At 40.0% G+C, this 19,129-nt stretch overlaps 1 protein-coding gene across 2 annotated transcripts in view; it reads right to left on the reverse strand.

The window, feature by feature from the left end:
* Positions 1-19,129, reverse strand: part of SLC4A4 (solute carrier family 4 member 4) — a 380,068-nt gene that overhangs the window by 57,716 nt on the left and 303,223 nt on the right. For both annotated transcript variants that reach the window (XM_062198724.1, XM_062198725.1), the window contains one exon: positions 9,740-9,931. In XM_062198724.1, the coding sequence (XP_062054708.1) occupies positions 9,740-9,931 (192 nt within the window). The remainder of the gene's footprint in view (positions 1-9,739; positions 9,932-19,129) is intronic.

The raw sequence follows: 19,129 nt of genomic DNA on the forward strand, positions 1-19,129 counted from the left end.
CAATCACAAAAGACACACAAAGAACCCATGAGAATTATGAAATTTGGTTTCCCTGGTAGCCAATACTCCAAAGCACCGTGAAAGAAATAAGCACTAATATTAGTCATAGCAATAATCCTAATTCATTGTACTTTGGTTCAATAACACCACCACATTCAGAATTCAAGAAAAGAAAGGTCTGACTTAGACTCTGGGATTTTAATGCCATTAAGTACCAAGTCAGAGAGATTTGGGGAGCAATGAAGGGAAGTGGATTGAATAATTTATCCACGTGGGCCCTATAGTTCGGTAATGGAAGTCTACTGGGAGGGAAGGAGGCCTACAGAAGTTCAGCAGGGATACAGAGAAGACCACAGCAATCACTAAAGACTTCTTCCATCTTGCTTCAAAATGGGGCAGTAGAGCAAGGACCCCAATGAGAGTGTGCCAAAATCCAGTGACTAAACCACACAAGAAGTATCACGTCCTAATCTGATGGATCTCTTCTACAATGAAACTGAACTGGAACTGATCTAGAGAGGAGAACCAGAGGAGTGGGAATCCATAAAGCACATCCCAAGAAGAATGATGATCAGACTTAAGAAGCTGTGAGAGAATCTTCCGAAATTGACATCTGACATAGGGAAGAGAATCAGCTTGTTCAGTACACCTCCAGCAGGCAAGAGCAGACCCCATAGACAGAGGCTGTGGAAAGAGATTTGTATTTCTCTCAGGGGTTCCCGCAGGCTCCTAAATTCCTGTTCTGAAAGTATTCAAGCATCATGAGGACAATTGCTTGTCAGAAAGTCAGAGGCAATTTAAACCAGATGGCATTGAAAGTCCTAACACCGAAATTCATTAAGATACAATTATCAAAACCCCTTAACCTCCTCATAGGGTCTTCTTGGATTCACTCAGAGAAATATAAACAGGACTCCAGGGCCTAAAAAGGAAGGCAGTTCTGTCATTTGTGTGATGGTATAAGAATGAAAGTTTGCAAAGGATAATTAATGAGTCGTTAAGAATAAGTTACACAACCTGGGAATGGGATAGGAGGCCATTTTTGTACTAGTGCATAGATTTCAACTATGTTGACTCTTCGAGGATGGATAAGTAAACTGAAAGTGCTTAGAATTGGGGCTGGTGCTGTGTGCAGCAGGTTAAAGCCCCAGCCTGCAGCACTGGCATCCCATATGGGTGCTGGTTCAAGTCCTGACTGCTCCACTTCCGATCCAGCTCTCTGCTTTGGCCTAGGAAAGCACTAGAAGATGCCCTAAGTCCTTGGGCCCCTGCACCCACATGGGAGACCTGGAAGAAGCTCCTGGCTTCAGATCAGCTCAGCTCTGGCTGTTGCATTCATTTGGGGACTGAACCAGCAGATGGAAGACCTCTCCCTCTTCCTTGGCTCTACCTCTTTCTTTAACTCTTTCAAATAAATAAAATAAATCTTTAAAAAAATTAAAAAGAAAATGCTTAGGATCAACAGGGCACCACTTTCAAAATTACTTCCTGTATCCATAGAGGACTTCAATACCTTTTAAAAAATGGTTGTTTTCCTGTACTTGAAAGGAAGAGCAAGAGCAAGAGTAATGGAGAAACAGAAATATTCAATCTGTCGGTTCATTTCTGAACAACGGCAACCCCTGGCAGAAGCCAGGAGCCTGTTACTATTTTTCACTATCACTTTCACTTTGCCACCACATATGCAATGATGGCGACTTTTACCCCATGCTTGTGATCATTTGTTGGTGTGGCACTCTGAGGAGCATGACATGTCAATGCCCTGAGCCAAGTGCCATGGAAGATCACAGATTATGCTGTGATGCTGCTGCTGGGGGTTTTGCTGCTGAGACACAGCACAGGATGACAGAGTGCTGCGCCCTTCTATAAAGAATGGGGAACACGACGAAGATGCTCAGTGCAGTTCTGGTGTCCTACCCTTGTTCCACAGAACATCAGCAGTCTGCAGAAGGCTTCAATGAGCAAATGAAAGACCTGGCAGGCAGGCTGGGAAAGGCCACCTACTGCATCTCACTTGCTCATATGATGCTTGCTAGTGTCTGTGAGAGAGGAACAAGTGGGCCACCGACTGGTGTAGGAGAAGGTAACAAAGGCCAGAATGCAGCAATCTGAAGTGTACGTGTGAAGGAGACACTGAGCAGAAGAAACACGCACACTGAGACAAGTTTACTTGGATCAAGAAAAACCAGGAGTGCTGCATGTGACAGGGATCTTTGTCACGCGAGATCTATTCTCTGCTCCTCTCTGCTGTGTTCCCTGCTTTGGGATGAAGACCCGTGTGGTTTACAAAGACTCCATGGTTTTTCAGTTTCCAAATAGGTTTGGCCAGTAGCTGGCAGAGCAAGCCCTCAGAAGTAGACCCGCAACCCTTGGAAAGGCTAAACCCCCAAACCCAAGGTCATAGGCAACACTACCCTTAACTCTCCTTCCATGTTCCAGAAACCGCACGTTTCCTATGTTCTTAGGGCTAGGATGGTAACAACCTCACTGTTACTAGCACCTGATGCGATATTCTGTCCAAACTCACCTCTCTAAATAATGCCTATATTAAACGCCTCAAATTATCTTAATTTTAGTGTATAATTTGCTTCCTTCCTGCTGGGACCCTGACTCATATACCAGATCTGATTTACAGATTTAGATCTTGAATGGCTGTGAGGATCGGTGATGCTAGTAGCTGAGACAATGCATAAAGAGAGACAAGTAAGTTTCACTGTGGAGAGAAAGCAAACCATATTTTGAATTTGCTGCATTACAAAAACTGGCAGGAGTTGCAAAAACAAACCTGGCATAAAGACGGAGATAATTACTTTTTGCAAATTTGTAAGAAGACTCTATCTCTGCCATAAGCATTGGTACAATATGTAGAACTTATTTCATTTAGGAGATGGATCCAGAAAACTCTCTTCAAAATATAAATACTAGAGCTTAAAAGGATGTTAGGGTCATCTACCTGAGCTCACTGTCTGCAGGTGAGGCAGCTGTCTCTCGAAGACACACTGCTGGTGACCAGCAGTGTTGGCACAAGAATCTAACTGCAGCGTTCCTACAGCCGCACTCTTCCCACATAATGCAGCATTCATCACTACTTGACTGGTTTCAATTAGACAACAGGACTGGGGACCCATTCTGCATGCAACCTTCTGCTGGCTGATGTGAGAAACAGAAGTGCAACCGTTTTTCAGTATTTTATGTCTTAACTAACAACTCATGCAAATGTTTAGAAAGAAGAACCCAAAGAGAAATGGCTGTGTAAGCTAGAGAACAGAATTTTTTTTTTTTTTTATGACAAGGGCTCTGTTGTTCAGTATTAACATTTTGGATTTGTAGAGGTTTGAGTCTGTTTGAGTGAGGAACTGAAAACAATCAGATAGCCTTGATTATGATAATAGCAATAAAAGTGTGTCTTATGTATAGTGTTTAAGAATATAGATTTTAATTATAAAATATAATATGTAAGAATAAGAATGTATACACCTAGCTTCTCCTATTTATAGGAACCATCCTTCTAAATGATACCTTAAAATATATTTTGGAAAATCAGAGAAAAATAGAATATTCTTAATCATTTACATATATATTTAAGATTTATTTGTTAATTTAAAAGCCATAGTTAGAGAAATAAAGAGAAAGATTTTCCATCTATAGGTTCACTCCCTAAATGGCCACAACATCTGGGGCTGGACCAGGATGAAATCAGGAGCCAGGAGCTGCATTTGAGTCTTCCATATGGGTGGCAGGAATGCAAGCACTTGAGCCATCTTCTGCTGTCTTCCCAGGCACATTAGCAAGGAGCTGGATGGGAAGTGGAGCATCCGGGACACTAACTGGCACCCACATGGAACTCAGGTGGCAAAGGCAGTGGCTTTACTCCCTGTGCCACAACACTGGCCCCTTCATTTACACATAAATTTATGTATGTTTATATTTTATACTGAGCTGTAAATGTGAAATACATACAGGTATAAGAGGAGATGTCAAGCTGAAAACTGATACATTTATACAAAGATCCTCAGAAATCATTTAAATATCTCCACGCTATTTATGTTATGATTTCATCTATCTAGGGATAGGCATTTGGCAAAGTAATAGACACTGCTTGTGACACCCACGTCCCATATTGGAGTGCCTGGCTCAAATCCTGAGTGTTCTGCTATCAATTCAACTTCCTGTTAATGGGCACCTGGGAGGCATCTGGTGATGGCTCAGGTATTGGGACCCTATTACCTATGCAGAAATCCTAGATGGAGTTCCTGGCTCCGGGCTTTGGTCTCACACAGGCCTGACTTTTGCACCATTCTGGGGGAGTGAATCAGCTTTTTCCTTCTCCCCTCATCTCTATCTCTATCCCCGTATGTATCTCTATCTCTGCCTTTCAAACAAAGTGAAAAATAAATAAATGTTGTTAAAAAAAAAAAAAAAGAGAGAGAACCTAAAAGCAGCACCAGAAAAAGCACAAAGTTATCAAAAGGAAGGAAGTAATAAATATCAGTGCAAAGATAAATGAAATAGAGACTAAAAAATATAAAAAAACTGGGCAGAGAAGGGAGTAGAGAACAATGGGGAAAAGGTGCTTAATGTAATGTATCAAGTAACAGTTGGATAAGAATAAGGAGTTCTGGTTTTGTTGAACAATAGAATGACTATAAAGAATGATAATGTACTATATATTTCTCTAAAAAATGTAAGAAAGAATTTTGAATGTTGTCATCAAAAAGAAATGTTAAATGTCTAAGGACATAGATAGGTTTGCATGACTGGATATCATACATGCATACATGTATTGAAGAATCATGTGATATCCCATAAATATGTACAACTTTCATGTCAGTGAAAATCCAAACAATTAAAAAGAGAAAAAATATCAATGAAACTATGAGTTTTTGTTGTTGTTGTTTTTCCTTTTGGAAAAAGATAGAAAAAATTGACAAATCTTTAGCTAGGCTAATAAAAAAGAAAAAATTCAAATAAACATGTTAGAAATGAGAGAAGATAGAGTAATTGATACCACAGAAATACAAATATGAGATTACTATGAACAATTAATTATATGACAACAAGTTGGATAACTAACAAAATGGTTCACACAGAAACAAGAATGTTGAACAGACCAATAGCAAGTGACCAGGCCAATAACAATTTATAAATCAGTTATAAAAATTATCTTTCAAAGGAAAGTCCAGGACCTAATATCTCGATGGTTTAATTCTACTAAACACTAAAGAACAAATAAAAATCCTTCTGACATTTTTCCAGAAAAAAAAAATTGAAGAGGGAATATTTCTAAATTCATTTAATGAGACCAGCATTAGTACGATTCAAAAACCAAGGATAAAAAAATTAAAAATACACTCACAAGTCATACTCTCTTTTGAGTAAATTAAAATACCCTCAACAAAATACCAGCAAACAGAATTCAAGATTATATTAAAATGGTTGACTAACATGAGCAAGTGGAATTTATCAGTGAGATGGAAGCATTCAATACATTTAAATCAATAAGAGAATGAAGGACAAAAACTATGATCATCACAAGAGAAATCGATAAATAATTTGATGAAATTCACATTGTTTCATTATGGGGACTCTGTTTCAAAGATTGATTTATCTATCTATTTATTTATTTGAAATTCAGAGTTAGAGAGGCAGAGAGAGATCTCTCATCTGTTGGTTCCTTCCCTAGATGGCCACAAAGGTTGGTGTTGAGCCAGGCCAAAACCAGGAGCCAGAAACTTCTTTAGAGTCTTCCATGTATGTGGTAGGCACCCAAGCACCTGGATCATCTTCTGCTTTTCCCAGGCCATTAGCCGAGAGCTGGATGAGAAGCGGACGATTCCTGACTTAAACCGTTGCACATAAGAGATGCCAGCATTTTAGGTGGTGGCTTTACCTGTTATGCCACAATGCTAGGCCCCTGATGAGAACTCTTACCAAATGTGGTATAGAAGGAACATGCCTCAACACACTAAAGACCATTTAAGAAAAATCCACAAAAATATTCAATGGGGAGAAATTGAAAGCTTTTCCTCTAATATCAGGAACAAGATAAGGATGCTCAGTCTTGCCACTTCTACTTGTATTCTTCATAGTACTAGAAGTCCTAATCAGACCAATAGGGTAATGGAAATAAAAGTTGTCAAAATAAGAAAGAAGCTCAATTGTCTTCATTTGCAGACAACATGACCTTATACGTTGAAAACTCTAAAAAAATGCCAGTGAAAACTGTTAGGAATAAACAAATTCAGCAAAGTTGAAGCATATAAAATCAACTTATACAAAAATCAGTAGTGCTTCTAGACTAACAGACTACCCAAAAAGGAAATTAATAAAATTCTGGGGTCAGCACTGTGGTTAAAGCCCATATGGGCACTGGTCTAGTCCCAGCTGCTCTATTTCTGATCCAGTTCCCTGCTGATGTGCCTGGGAGGGCAGCAGAAAATGGCCTACGTCCTTGGGCCCCTGCACCCATGTGGGAGACCCAGAAGAGGTTCCTAGTTTCTGGCTTTGGATCGGCTCAGCTCCAGCCATTGTGGCCACTGGGGGAGTGAACCAGTGAATGGAAGACCTCTCTGTCTCTGTCTCTCTCTGTAACTCTGTCTTTCAAATAAATAAAGTAAGTCTTAAAGAATAAAAAGAAACAATTCCATTTGCAAAAGCTTAAAAATAAAATAAAATAAAATAAAATAAATAATTTTGGAACCAATTTATCCAGGGAGAGATCAATAATTTGAAAGCCAAAGAACTGATGAAAGAAATGGAAGAACATGCAAATAAAGGGAAAGATATCCCAAGTTCATGGATGAGAAGACTTATAGGATGAATATCCTCTATCTGAAATCCGTGGGACCATAAATTTTTCAGACTTTTTAGAGTATTTGCATATACATAAATAGTTATCTTAGGGATGGAACCCAAGGCTAAACACAAATTGTTTTAAGTTTCATATATACCATAATATAGCCTTAAGTATTTTATACAGTATTTTATATAATTTTCTGCATAAAATGAAGTTTTATGGTATAGAATTTTCCATTTGTGGTATCATGTCAGCACTCAAATAGTTTCAGATTTTGTAGCATACAGTACTTTGGACTTTTGAATTAGGCATGCTCAATCTGTAATATTGTTAAAGCATCTACAATACTCAAAACCATCTATATATTCAATGCATCTCTATCGAAATTCCAATAACAGTTTTCATAGAAATAGAAAAACCATCCTTAACATTTGTGTGGAGTCACAACCTACCCCAAATAGCCAAAGCCATCTTCAACTAGAGGAATAAAGTTGGAGGTAGCACACTAGTTGATTTCAGAATAGTAATCAAACCCCTGAGGAATAGTAGCTTTCTATTTACTACTTGTTGAATTATTTATTTAGTGGAGGGTTACACTTGTGGTTAAAAAGTAAATTGGGGGCAAGCGCCATGGCTCACTTGGCTAATCCTACACCTGTGGTGCCGGAATCCCATATGGGTGCTGGGTTCTAGTCCCAGTTGCTCCTCTTCCAGTCCAGCTCTCTGCTGTGGCCCAGGAGTGCAGTGGAGGATGGCCCAAGAGTTTGGGACCTGCACCCTGCACCTGGCTCCTGGCTTTGGATAGGCACAGTGCCAGCTGTAGTGGCCATTTGGGGGGTGAACCAATGGAAGGAAGACCTTTGTCTCTCTCTCTCTCTCTCTCACTGTCTAACTCTGTCAAATAAGTAAAATAAATAAAGTAAATTGGAAGTATGGCATTGTAAAAATTCAAAGAAAAATAAGAAAGAATGGAAGAAGGGGTGAGAGAGAGGGGTGGAGGAAGGGTAGAATGGGAAATATCATTATGCTCTTAAAACTGTAAGTATGAGGTGGGTTGACGCTGAGGTATAGTAGGCTAAGCCTCTGCCTACAGTAGTGGCATTCCATATGGGCACCAGTTTGTGTCCCCACTGCTCCACTTTCTATGGAGATCTCTGCTTATGGCCTGGGAAAGCAGTGGGATATGGCTGAAGTGCTTGGGTCCCTGCCCCTGCTCCTGGCTCTTGGCTCCTGGCTTCGGATCAGCTCAGCTCCGACCATTGCAGCCATTTGGGGAGTGAACCAGTGACTGGAAGACCTTTCTCTCTGTCTCTGCCTCTCTCTGTAACTTTGTCTTTCAAATGAATAAAAATAAATCTTTAAAAAAAAACTGTAAGTATGAAATACATGAAATTTGTTCCTTTTATATTAAATTTTAAAAAAAAACTTATTAAGAGTAACAGAAAAAAGAAAACATGATACTGGCCAAAAAAATTTTAAGAAGACATGTAAATCACTGGAACAGAATGGAGAGCCCAGAAATAACCACATGCATTTACAGACACTGATTCCACCTACCATGCTTATTATCAGACTTCGGCAGGTGGTGAGGTTTGCAAAGTGTAAGCCAGGAAACAAACAAAATCAACCAAAAAAAGACAAGATGTCTAATGAATTAAAAAGTAAGAATAAAAAAACCTTAATATATAAGAAATAAACCTCAAAGCCCCTCACCAAGGAATCTGTTCTACACAAAATCCACATAATTAAACAGGTGGCTCAAGTAAGCACATTTTGTAGTGTATGAGCTGGGGTTACAACCTCAAATGTGTTCAGGAACAGACAGTTTATCTGAATGTGTGAAGCAGCCAAGACACAGACAATAACTACTTGCAAGTAGAGCCTCCACCTAAGACTCTCGACTGCGTGTGTGTGTGTGTGTGTGTGTGAATTTTGCATGTGAATTGCCTATCTGTGAGATTTTAAGCAGTCTACATGGAATGCTGCTTTTTACACCTGATTGTTTGAAAATTTTTCATTCCTTTGGGCATCTAATTCCAGACATTTCATTATCAATCCTTCCCTTTGTTTCCAATTTTATCAGAAGAACCAGAGTCAAAAATTTCCCAGGTGAAAGTGAATACACTAATTTTAACTTTCATTTTCTAGGAATTTTATCAAGTGCTTCTCATCTTCTAAAGTTCTTCCACCTCTTCGACACATAACACAAGAGAATAGATTGCAGCTGTATACAGCAAGTTACTGATATAAATCATGCGTAATCAAGATTGCCTAAGAAATATTGACATCCAAAACACTAAATCCTGAACTGCAAATCAAAGGATTATGTTAGTTTCATGCTTCAGATAAAAAACCAAATGTCATTAACTAAAAGTTGCTCTTATCTTGTAGTCTCTCAATGAACCATAGATTTTATTCTTAGCTCATCAAAGCATATTAATGGGAGACAGGAAGTCTGCACAACCTAGTTTAGTTATCTGTTTCTCATACTATGGCATTCATACTTACAGGATGGAAAGTTTGGCTCAAGTGACAGTCATATCTTATATCAATACTTGTGTAACGACACAATTTAAAACTCCCAAAGTCCATAATTCAAATACTAAAATACTCACATATTCAGCTGATGAACAGAAATACTCCAACATCAAAACTCCTGATTAACATAAAAGAGTTTATGCTTTTTCCTTTTCAAGTACATTCAGAATTATGACAGAATTTATGAAAGAATCCTAGGAGCAAATCCTTGGGTGGTTTTTCAAAGCTGTACTACAATCGTGTTAAAAAGGAATCCACACGAACAGAGACTAGAACGAAGCTTTTTAGGCACACAAAATTATACTGGACAGGTTGAATTACTGGTACTTTTCTCATTATGTAAAATTGTATTATTGTTGATATAGTGTAAATTCCATGAAATTTATTTAAAATTCAGGTACTTACCGTGGTTGGAAAATAACGACTAGTCTTGAATTTTTTCAGAGCCATAGAAGAGGTGTAGGTGCCCAAGAAGAGGATGAATGACATAAGTGTGACGTCAGGAACAAAATTACAGTTGTTTCCCACGAGCTTTCCTCCATATTTCAAACATTCCTTCTTCGACAAAAATGCCCAGTCAAAGGTAGCATTGTGATGCTAGAGAAAAAGAACATGACAGTTTTCCCAGAGCACACTGACATGTCAAAAGTAGATTTCGATGCTTGATGAGGAACAGTTCTCTTAGTTTTTTTTAGTCCATTCTTTTTTTTTTTTTTTTCCTTTCTTTTTCAGACTAAATAGGAGAGGGAGGAGGAAGGGGTAGGGGACAGTGGGTGGGAAGAATTACTATGTTCCTAATGTTGTTATCTATGAGATACATACAAATAAATTTTTTTAAAATTTCTATAAAATAGTCTGAGGATAACCATTGGAGAGTGAAAGAAAGAGGTGCTAATGATAAGGGGAAGCCAAGAGGCCAACAATGATTGGAAACACAATGAGAATGATGCAACGTGCTATCAACTTTGGGCTGCTGCTTTACAATAGAACGTCTGTTCATAGGAAGAAAACCACAAAGTCCCTCTTTCCGGCACCCTTCCTGAGAGTAAAGTGAGACACATTAATAATACCCTAAGTCTACAATGTGAGACTCTCTGAAACACCTTTGTTGTACAAAGAGAGCTTGTTTTTTAGTGCACAGCTTCTTAGGCCTCCTCCAACTGCCCTATGGTTATTGCTCTGCAGGTGAGAGTAGGGGTGAACTTCCCACTCACCAAGCACTTCCACAAATACACTATTTCTTCTCTAAACAGAGTGGTGCTGCAGAGAAACAATCAATACAAATGAGGATGGTCCTGGCCTTTTCAATTATGTATCCTGGTGAAGCACAGCTTTTTTTCTTGGCTCCAGATTAGCATCTGAGCATTCTGGGATGCCTTACAGGCTGTGGAGCTAGGTTTGGGATTTCCATTTCCTATGCTACCATGTCCATTTTCGTGTACTGCTGTCATGTGGTCAGTGCTGTGCTGCTCTGCAGTAGCTCTCACCTCTCCCTATGTGTTTCTAATGCATGGTTGAGCATGGCAGTGCACTCACCCCCAGCTCCACTGATGACTGGCTGCTGTTAGTTCACCACTGGCTCTTTCTCAGAACTGCCATGAGCCACACAAGAACAATGTCACCTGGAACAGCATGCCCTCTCACAACCAATAATTGACAAACACTAAAGTAGGGGTATAAAACGACCCCTGTCTCAAACGGGAATGATTAACATGGTGTGTTTCGTGCTCCAGAGTGCCCTATGGGAACTTGCTTAAGCCAAATTCCAGTGAGCAACCGTAGTGTTGCTCCTTCCAGTCCCATAATGCTGCTCTCATGGTTTATATTCGGACTACGCTCTCAATTAATCCCATGCACATGACATTCTTGTATCAGAATATGCTATTAGGATAACTTTCTTGAATTATTGGCGAACCAAAAATTAATGACCTCTATGCCTAAGAAACTTTTTCTAGAATATTACAGTTTGGAAGAACCTCAGAGATAATTTTATCAGATTTCTTACCACCAGTCTTCAACAATCTTGAAAGACAGATGTTCACGCACTGCTTGAACATTTTCTGTGATGAGCAGTTTTCTGGGGGCTCACACCCTTGCTTAACAAAATTTCTTCTACTGATACTTGATCCTCCTTACAAATTTACCCTTTAAGTGAATGTCTTTTGCTATACAGAAAGATTTTTTTTGCATACTGTAATAACTATGACTATTTCCTGGAGATAGAGTTTCAAAATCCTAGCTGTCTAACTGAATATCAATGTGATTTGGTGGAAGGGATTACATGACTCAGCTCAGAAGCATTCTAAATACCAAGACCTTTATTCCTCTTGAGTCCAGGGCTAATGGGTGTGCCATGTACTAATGTAAGAGTTACTTGAAAACACCTTAAGTATAAATGTGGAAAGATAAATGTCTCCGGTCCTCTGCTACTAAATCACACCAAACACATTATCAACATCTTTCATTATCCAATGAATCCTCTTGATGTGAGTGATCTAATGATAAAAGAGGAATCCCCAGCCAGAAAGAGTTCTTATTTTATAGACCCCAAAGGTAAAGTGCTTACATAATTCAGTAAAAAACAAGCTGTAGGTATTCCCCCTGAATTTTTTTTTTGGTATATTAGCTTCAATTTGTAAACTGCTGAATTGCATAATTTCTTTTTTTAATCAAACTCTGCTTCTGAAATGCAATGAATCATATTTCATTTTGTTTTTCAGATTTCTGCATATGGATGTTTTTAGCAGAATACATTTAAAGTTTAGAGGTCATAATAGGTAACAGATTTCTTTCTGTTAAATCAGTAAAAATTTACCATAATTTTACTTCAGCACATTAATTTCAGAAGAATCCTTCATTATAACTAGAACTTCCCAAAGAGGTAAGCTGCATTAAAACATCAGCAATTATTGTTTTTTTCATAAAGATTCAGGTTGAGGTGAAAACTATACAGAGAGTTTTCCTGACTACATCAACTTAAAATGGTGGTATGTTGTAAGTTTCAAATGATTGTGTCAATACATAGAAAATTTAGGCTTTAAACATCATCTATCACTAGGAACTCAAGTCTAAAAACTTTAGGCAACATGTATATATCTCAGCATATATACAATTTCAAAGCACAGTTTCCCACTTGCAAAACTTAAGTTCTAGCTAATAAACAATTCTACTTAAATATCCCTGAAAAGGCATTTAAAGTATTTGTGCTGTTTCAATACTATGGTTCCGTACAAGCTGATGTCGGTCAAGATTAATGCCCCCAAATCTCAGGTATCATCCACGTCATGAGCCAACTCACCCACAGTCACTGCCATCTCCCCCATTCCAGCCACTACCGTTTTCTGTGGGCTTAGTATAGGAGACCCCTTCCTCACCTCACTGCTACTGGCCTTTTCTCCTTGTAGATCATTCTCACTTCCCTATGATTTTGATCTTTATTTTCAATTCAAAGTTGTACACAGATTGTTTAAATGGTTAAATCAGAACTTTATGCACAAGACAAACAATAAAGCGAGTTCAGAAGTCCTTTCTGCCTACAGAACCCTCATAACACACTACTTCTTCCTCTTAGGAGGCTTACAGCTTTCACCTGCAATTACAATGTAGCTCCTGTTAATATTCAGTGCTAATCATTTTGAGAAGGAGAGGACATTTAATGTATCTGGACATGGCTCTAGAAGATTAAGTCTGGAGATACCAATTCAGAAATCATTTGCAAAGAAAGAGTTAAATCACTGGAGTAATAGAACTAAATAAAACTACAAAGGAATAATGTGCCCAAGGGGAACTAAAAAGTATAAAACATCTAGGTTACTCACAATGGAAGCGAAGATACTGCAAACGACTATGAACAAGTCATCAGAGTTGAGTGACGGGTAAAGAGAAAAGTACAATATGCTAAGAAATTAGTGGGCGTGAAAAAAATCCAACAGCAATTATATACTTTTTTCAAAAAAAATTAGCAAAAGAATAGGTTAAAGCATAGGAGCACTGAAAGGTCAAGGAAAGTTCCTCAGGGCTGGTGAAGACTTGTGAGTGTCTGGGGTGGATAAGAAAGGAGGGAAGGGAATGACAAGAGAGAGTAAGAATGGAGAAAGAAAGATGGGCGGTGACCACAAGCACTTAGCAACTGGGATGTAAAAACTAACATGGTAAAAGTACAGAGCCTGGGGCTGGGGACCAAAGGGACTGAGCATCACTTAAAAAAAAAAAAAAAATGAAGAAAAAGAGCAAACCAAGAAACCAGCAGGGTTCCAAATAGGATGCGATGGGCACCAAGGGACTCTTAGTTAACTGACTGAATGCGATGTTCCAGATGTGGAATCTCTGACCTACTCAAGGAAGGTAGGTACGTTCACTTATCTGTTTTATCTGGAGGACAAAACTGAAGTACAAACATTTTAAATTTGAGGTTATCAGGTAAATATGAGATGCCCATTTACATTTGAATCTCAGATAAACAATGAAAAAAATTGTTTATTTATTTGTATTTATTTGAAAGAGTAAAGGGGGAGAGGAAGAAATAGAGATGAGAGAGAGAGAGAGACAGAATCTTTTTTTTTTTTTAACAGGCAGAGTGGACAGTGAGAGAGAGACAGAGAGAAAGGTCTTCCTTTTGCCGTTGGTTCACCCTCCAATGGCCGCTGCGGTTGGCGCGCTGTGGCCGGCGCACCACGCTGATCTGATGGCAGGAGCCAGGTGCTTCCTCCTGGTCTCCCATGGGGTGCAGGGCCCAAGCACTTGGGCCATCCTCCACTGCACTCCTGGGCCACAGCAGAGAGCTGGCCTGGAAGAGGGGCAACCGGGATAGAATCCGGTGCCCCGACCGGGACTAGAACCCGGTGTGCCAGCGCCGCAAGGCGGAGGATTAGCCTAGTGAGCCGCGGCGCTGGCCCGAGACAGAATCTTTTAGCCACTGGTTGCTACACAACCCAAATGCCCACAACAGCCTGAGTTGGACCAGACAGAAACCTGGAGCTACAAATTTCACTGGGTCTTCCACATGGGAGGCAGGGATCTAAGATCTTGAGCCATCATCTGCTGCCTCCCAGGTGCACATAGCAGTAAACTGGATTAGAAGTGGAGGGAGGACAGGATTCTAGGCACTCTCGTATGGAATGCAGGTATCCCAAATGGCAGCTTCACCCAGTGTACCAGAAAGTCCACCCCCCAAAACATTTCCAGTATAAGGATGTCTCATGCAATATTAAGGACAAATGAAGGTATTTGAAAAAGTTCATGAAAAATTAGAATTAAAAAATAAGCTTCTTTTGGCCAAAAAAAATTGAAATTATGTCATAGCTTTTTAAAATAATACTCATTTTCCATGAATTTTTTTGAAATATCCTTGTACTTATACTAAAAAAAATTGTTCAATAATTATATGTAATTCAGATATAACTGGATACCCTATAATTTTATTTGCTAAGTCTGCCAACATTATTTCAATTACATACATGATAGTTGAATAATCAACAGTTGCATCTGAAAAAGATAACTGTGTTCAAAAGAACTGAAAGATGCAACAGGACCCGATTGCATGAATGAACTAACATAAGCTTTAAAGGAATAACAAAGATGAATAAAACAAGAATAATTTCTAAAAATTTCCTCAGAGAAATAAAGTATTTCCACTTAAACATTAATAATGCCAGACAGTAAAGAAAGTGTGAGTGTGTGGGACAGAGATTAGCAGGTTAGAAGAGCAAGTCACCAACTTCATTGAGTAAAGGAAAACAAATACAAACTATGCCCGGAAGGGTGGTTTTGGACTCTCATATTCAGAATGCAGGGGGAAGAAGGGTGAGTAAAACTGGAAAAAAAAAAAAAAAACAGAGAGGGTCACAAAAGCCAGTGGACAAGCAAATAAAAGTGATCAATTTTAGATGTGCATTTCATTCTGAACTGACAGAAAGAAAGAGGTAAAGTATGAGAGACAGACCATGAACAAAGATACTGATGTGGAGACATCCAAGGCTTCCTTCATTTATCCAAAATATCCTGTGCTAAAAACTCATGGCGTGCTCCCCATGCACGGTAGCTAACAGTGAGTGGACGGGATGGGCTGAAGCAGACTGTGTAAAGGGGTAACCAAAAAATCAAATTGCAAGGCAACAAAACCAAGTTGCTGAAGGTCTTAACCGAGCTCAATCCCATGAAAGGAGATTTTTTTGATCTATTTTTCCGGATCTCATTTTTAACAGGATGCCCTGCTGGATGGGTTTGTTTGTGATTCTTAAAAGTAGAATGAATACTACAGGATTTATTTTGGGATTTAGAAGAACCAGAGAAATCTTCCTCCCGTGGAAAAAGTGGGCACATGTGACACAGGACAGGAAGAATGCTGACAGTCACTGAGGCCAGGTGCTGGGTATGTGGAGTTCATCATACTGTTCTCTCTATTTTAGTGCACACTTGAAATTTTCCAGAAGTAAGAACATGTAACCTTCAAGGAGATTTAAGGACACAATGGTTTTTACACTTGACTTTCTCAATGGGAGAAAAAGCACAAGGATGCTATGCACAAGAAGATTAATATGACATCCACTTCCCATGAAAATGAATGCTAACTCCTAGAATCACCCTGAAGGTACATCAAATCAAACCGCTTTTGCTTCCATGTCTGACTGTCAAGCAGAATTTATGTGACTGTAATAGCTCTTAGTCCCATGATTAACAGCATCCCCCTGTAGACATGATATGCTTCACTGAGCAATATAATAAAAAAAAATTAAAGGTTCTATATTACCCTCCTTGAGTATCAACTGGCAAGATATGTGGCTTTCTCAATATAAATGAGGGTGATATTATACTACAAAAGCCTCAAGGTTAAGTGGTTGATGTATTTTTTAGGGTTTTTACCCCATGGTGGGTGAGTCATATTTGTAGTGATCTTCAATCTTACCTTATCATCGCTAGCATGCATTTGAGCCACATTGAAACACTGTGAAATACCAAAACTAATGGGTGGTTCTTCTTGTAATTAAGATTATAAAACCTTGCAAGAGACCATCACTCCCATCCTAACAACCAAAGCAAGCTGGATAAACTATAAAAGTAGTTTTAAAAAGTCCACCAGGGAAATGAGGATGCAAAGAAACCTAAATAAATTCCAAAACACAACAAGCCCTTCACAGGAGAAAAGCAATCCATGGCCGCCTCAGCTCTAGCCAAATAGGAGGTGGAAGGGACCGTCTCCTGGCTGGAAGGAAGGTGAAAACAGTCAAGCCTGCAGTAAATGTTTCATGGCAGCACGCAGACTGGGGTGACAGGTGAGACTCTGGAGGAGCCCTAGACATAGACCAAGGCTGTATCCACACCTACACTGAACTTCCTCACCATCTCCACCAAGAGCACAGGCAATACAAGATAGACTGGAGGCTGCACAAGGGAGCTGAGGGAAATCCCCCATGGACACACAGAACCTTCCCAGAGGCAAGAAAACCCTTTCAGCAAATGGGAGGCAGCCTGAACTGGAAGCCAGCAGATCTGAGGGCTCCCGGTTTAGGGGTCGGCATTGTGCCACATGGGGTTAAGCCTCCACCTGCGATGCTGGCATCCCACTTGAGCGCGGGTTTGGAACCAGGCTGCTCTACTTCCAATTCAGTTCCCTGTAATGTGCCTGGGAAAGCCCTGGAAGATGGCCCAAGTCCTTGAGCCTAACAGCCATGTGGGAGACCCAGATGGTGTTTCAGGTTACTGGCTTCAGCCCGGCCCAGTTCAGCCCCCACCATTACTGTCATCTGGGGAGTGAACCAGCTGATAGAAGATCCTTCTCTTTCACGGTCTGTCTCTGTAACTCTGCTTTTCAAGTAAATCTTTTTTTTTTTTTTTAACTTTTTGACAGGCAGAGTGGACAGTGAGAGAGAGAGAGAGAGACAGAGAGAAAGGTCTTCCTTTTGCCATTGGTTCATCATCCAATGGCCGCTGCGGCCGGCACACCGCGCTGTTCCGAAGGCAGGAGCCAGTTACTTATCCTGGTCTCCCATGGGGTGCAGGGCCCAACCACTTGGGCCATCCTCCACTGCACTCCCTGGCCACAGCAGAGAGCTGGCCTGGAAGAGGGGCAACTGGGACAGAATCCGTCACCCCGACCAGGACTAGAACCTGGTGTGCCGGTGCTGCTAGGCGGAGGATTAGCCTGTTGAGCCACGGCGTCGGCCTCAAGTAAATCTTTAAAAAAAAAAAAAAAAAAAAAAAAAAAAAAAAAGCTCACTGTTTAGAAACTGTATGATATGCTGCAGCTGGTTTCTAAGTTTTATAGTGACCTTTTTCAAAAGATTCATTTTATTTTTTATTTATTTGAAAAAGAGAGGGGGGTGAAGAGAGAGAGAGAGAGAGAGAATCTTTCATCTGATGGTTCACTCCCCAGATGTCTGCAACAGCCGGAGCGGAGCCGACCCAAAGCCAGGAGCTTCTTCAGGGTCTCCCATTTGGATGCAGGGGCCCAACATTTGAGTCATCTTCTACTGCTTTCCCAGGCGCATTAGCAGAGAGCTGGATTGGAAATGGAGCAGCTGGGACTCAAAGCGGCACTGATATGGGATGCCAGCACTGCAGGCTGGGGCTTTAACCCACTGCACCACAGCTCTGACTCCTACAGAGATCTGTGAAAGAACTGTGTTTGCAGGTTAAAGGGATATACCCAGTAAGAAACCTACAGGAGATCTGACAAAGAATGATTCCAAAAACCAATGGAAACAATGAAAAGCCTCCCTTTTCATCTAGAAATATAGCTGTTCTGCACTTCTAATCTCTTTCTAAATGTTCTCATGCCCCTTCTTTCTTTTTGCTCTTTGCTATTGAAACACATCCCTGTCCCCAAGAAGGAAAAAGCTTGTCTCCATGCTAATGAGGCTGAAGGAAAAGGCCTCCCTCCCTCCGACAGGATGTACCAGGCCTTGTGTGGGGCAGGCTCTCTGGCCTGGGGACTGTGTGTCACTTTGACTGCACCTTCTCTGATCACCTAATTACTGCTGAAAGGCAAAGAAAGCAATTAAGACCTGATGGCTGTCCTAGGAAAAGCTCAGGGTAGCACAGCCAGCATGGCCAAGCAGAGAGAGGACTCACAGCCTATTGAAACCAGTGGCTTCTAATTTCTTCTCTCCCCTAAGCTTCTGATTTAGGGATGCTGCATGACCAAGTGAATAATACGCCCATCGAGTAACAGCAGCACCTAACATTAACTGAGAGAGGAGTATGTGCCAGACACTCTGCGAAGCCCTGCATATCTATTCATTTGACCCTTTTCAGAGTGCAGCATCCTGGCGTGCTTGCAATAGCACAAGTCTTGGAACTACTGGGACCTCAACTCCAATCTTTGCTCTACTAATTTATGGCTGTAGACCTGAGAACAAGATTATTCACCTTTAGAGCTTCCGTTTCATGCATCTATGAGATGCAGATAATTATGCCTGGAAGTTTGTGTTAATAATTGCAGGACATATCAAGGTTTATGATTATAATGTATGTAACACACCTGGCGTCTGGAAGATGCTCTACAAATGACAGCTAAATTACAATCATTATTACACCTCTCTGTCCTCTATCATAGTCATATCAGAAGTCAACCAGAACTTCCATTTGTTTTCCATGAACCTTACTGAGACAGCTTAATATAATTACATATCAATTACTGGAGTCTCTTCCAAGATTTGCCTAATGATGAGGCTTAAATATTCATTAATTTTAAAGCTTTTCTTGATGAGTTACAAAAAAATGAACTTAAGGAAACAATCTTTTTAAATCAGTGGAAGTATTTTATTAATTTTTATTGCAAATTAACTTAGGTTTTTC

The sequence above is a fragment of the Lepus europaeus genome, chromosome 8, assembly GCF_033115175.1.
Source record: "Lepus europaeus isolate LE1 chromosome 8, mLepTim1.pri, whole genome shotgun sequence".
Lineage (NCBI taxonomy): Eukaryota > Metazoa > Chordata > Mammalia > Lagomorpha > Leporidae > Lepus > Lepus europaeus.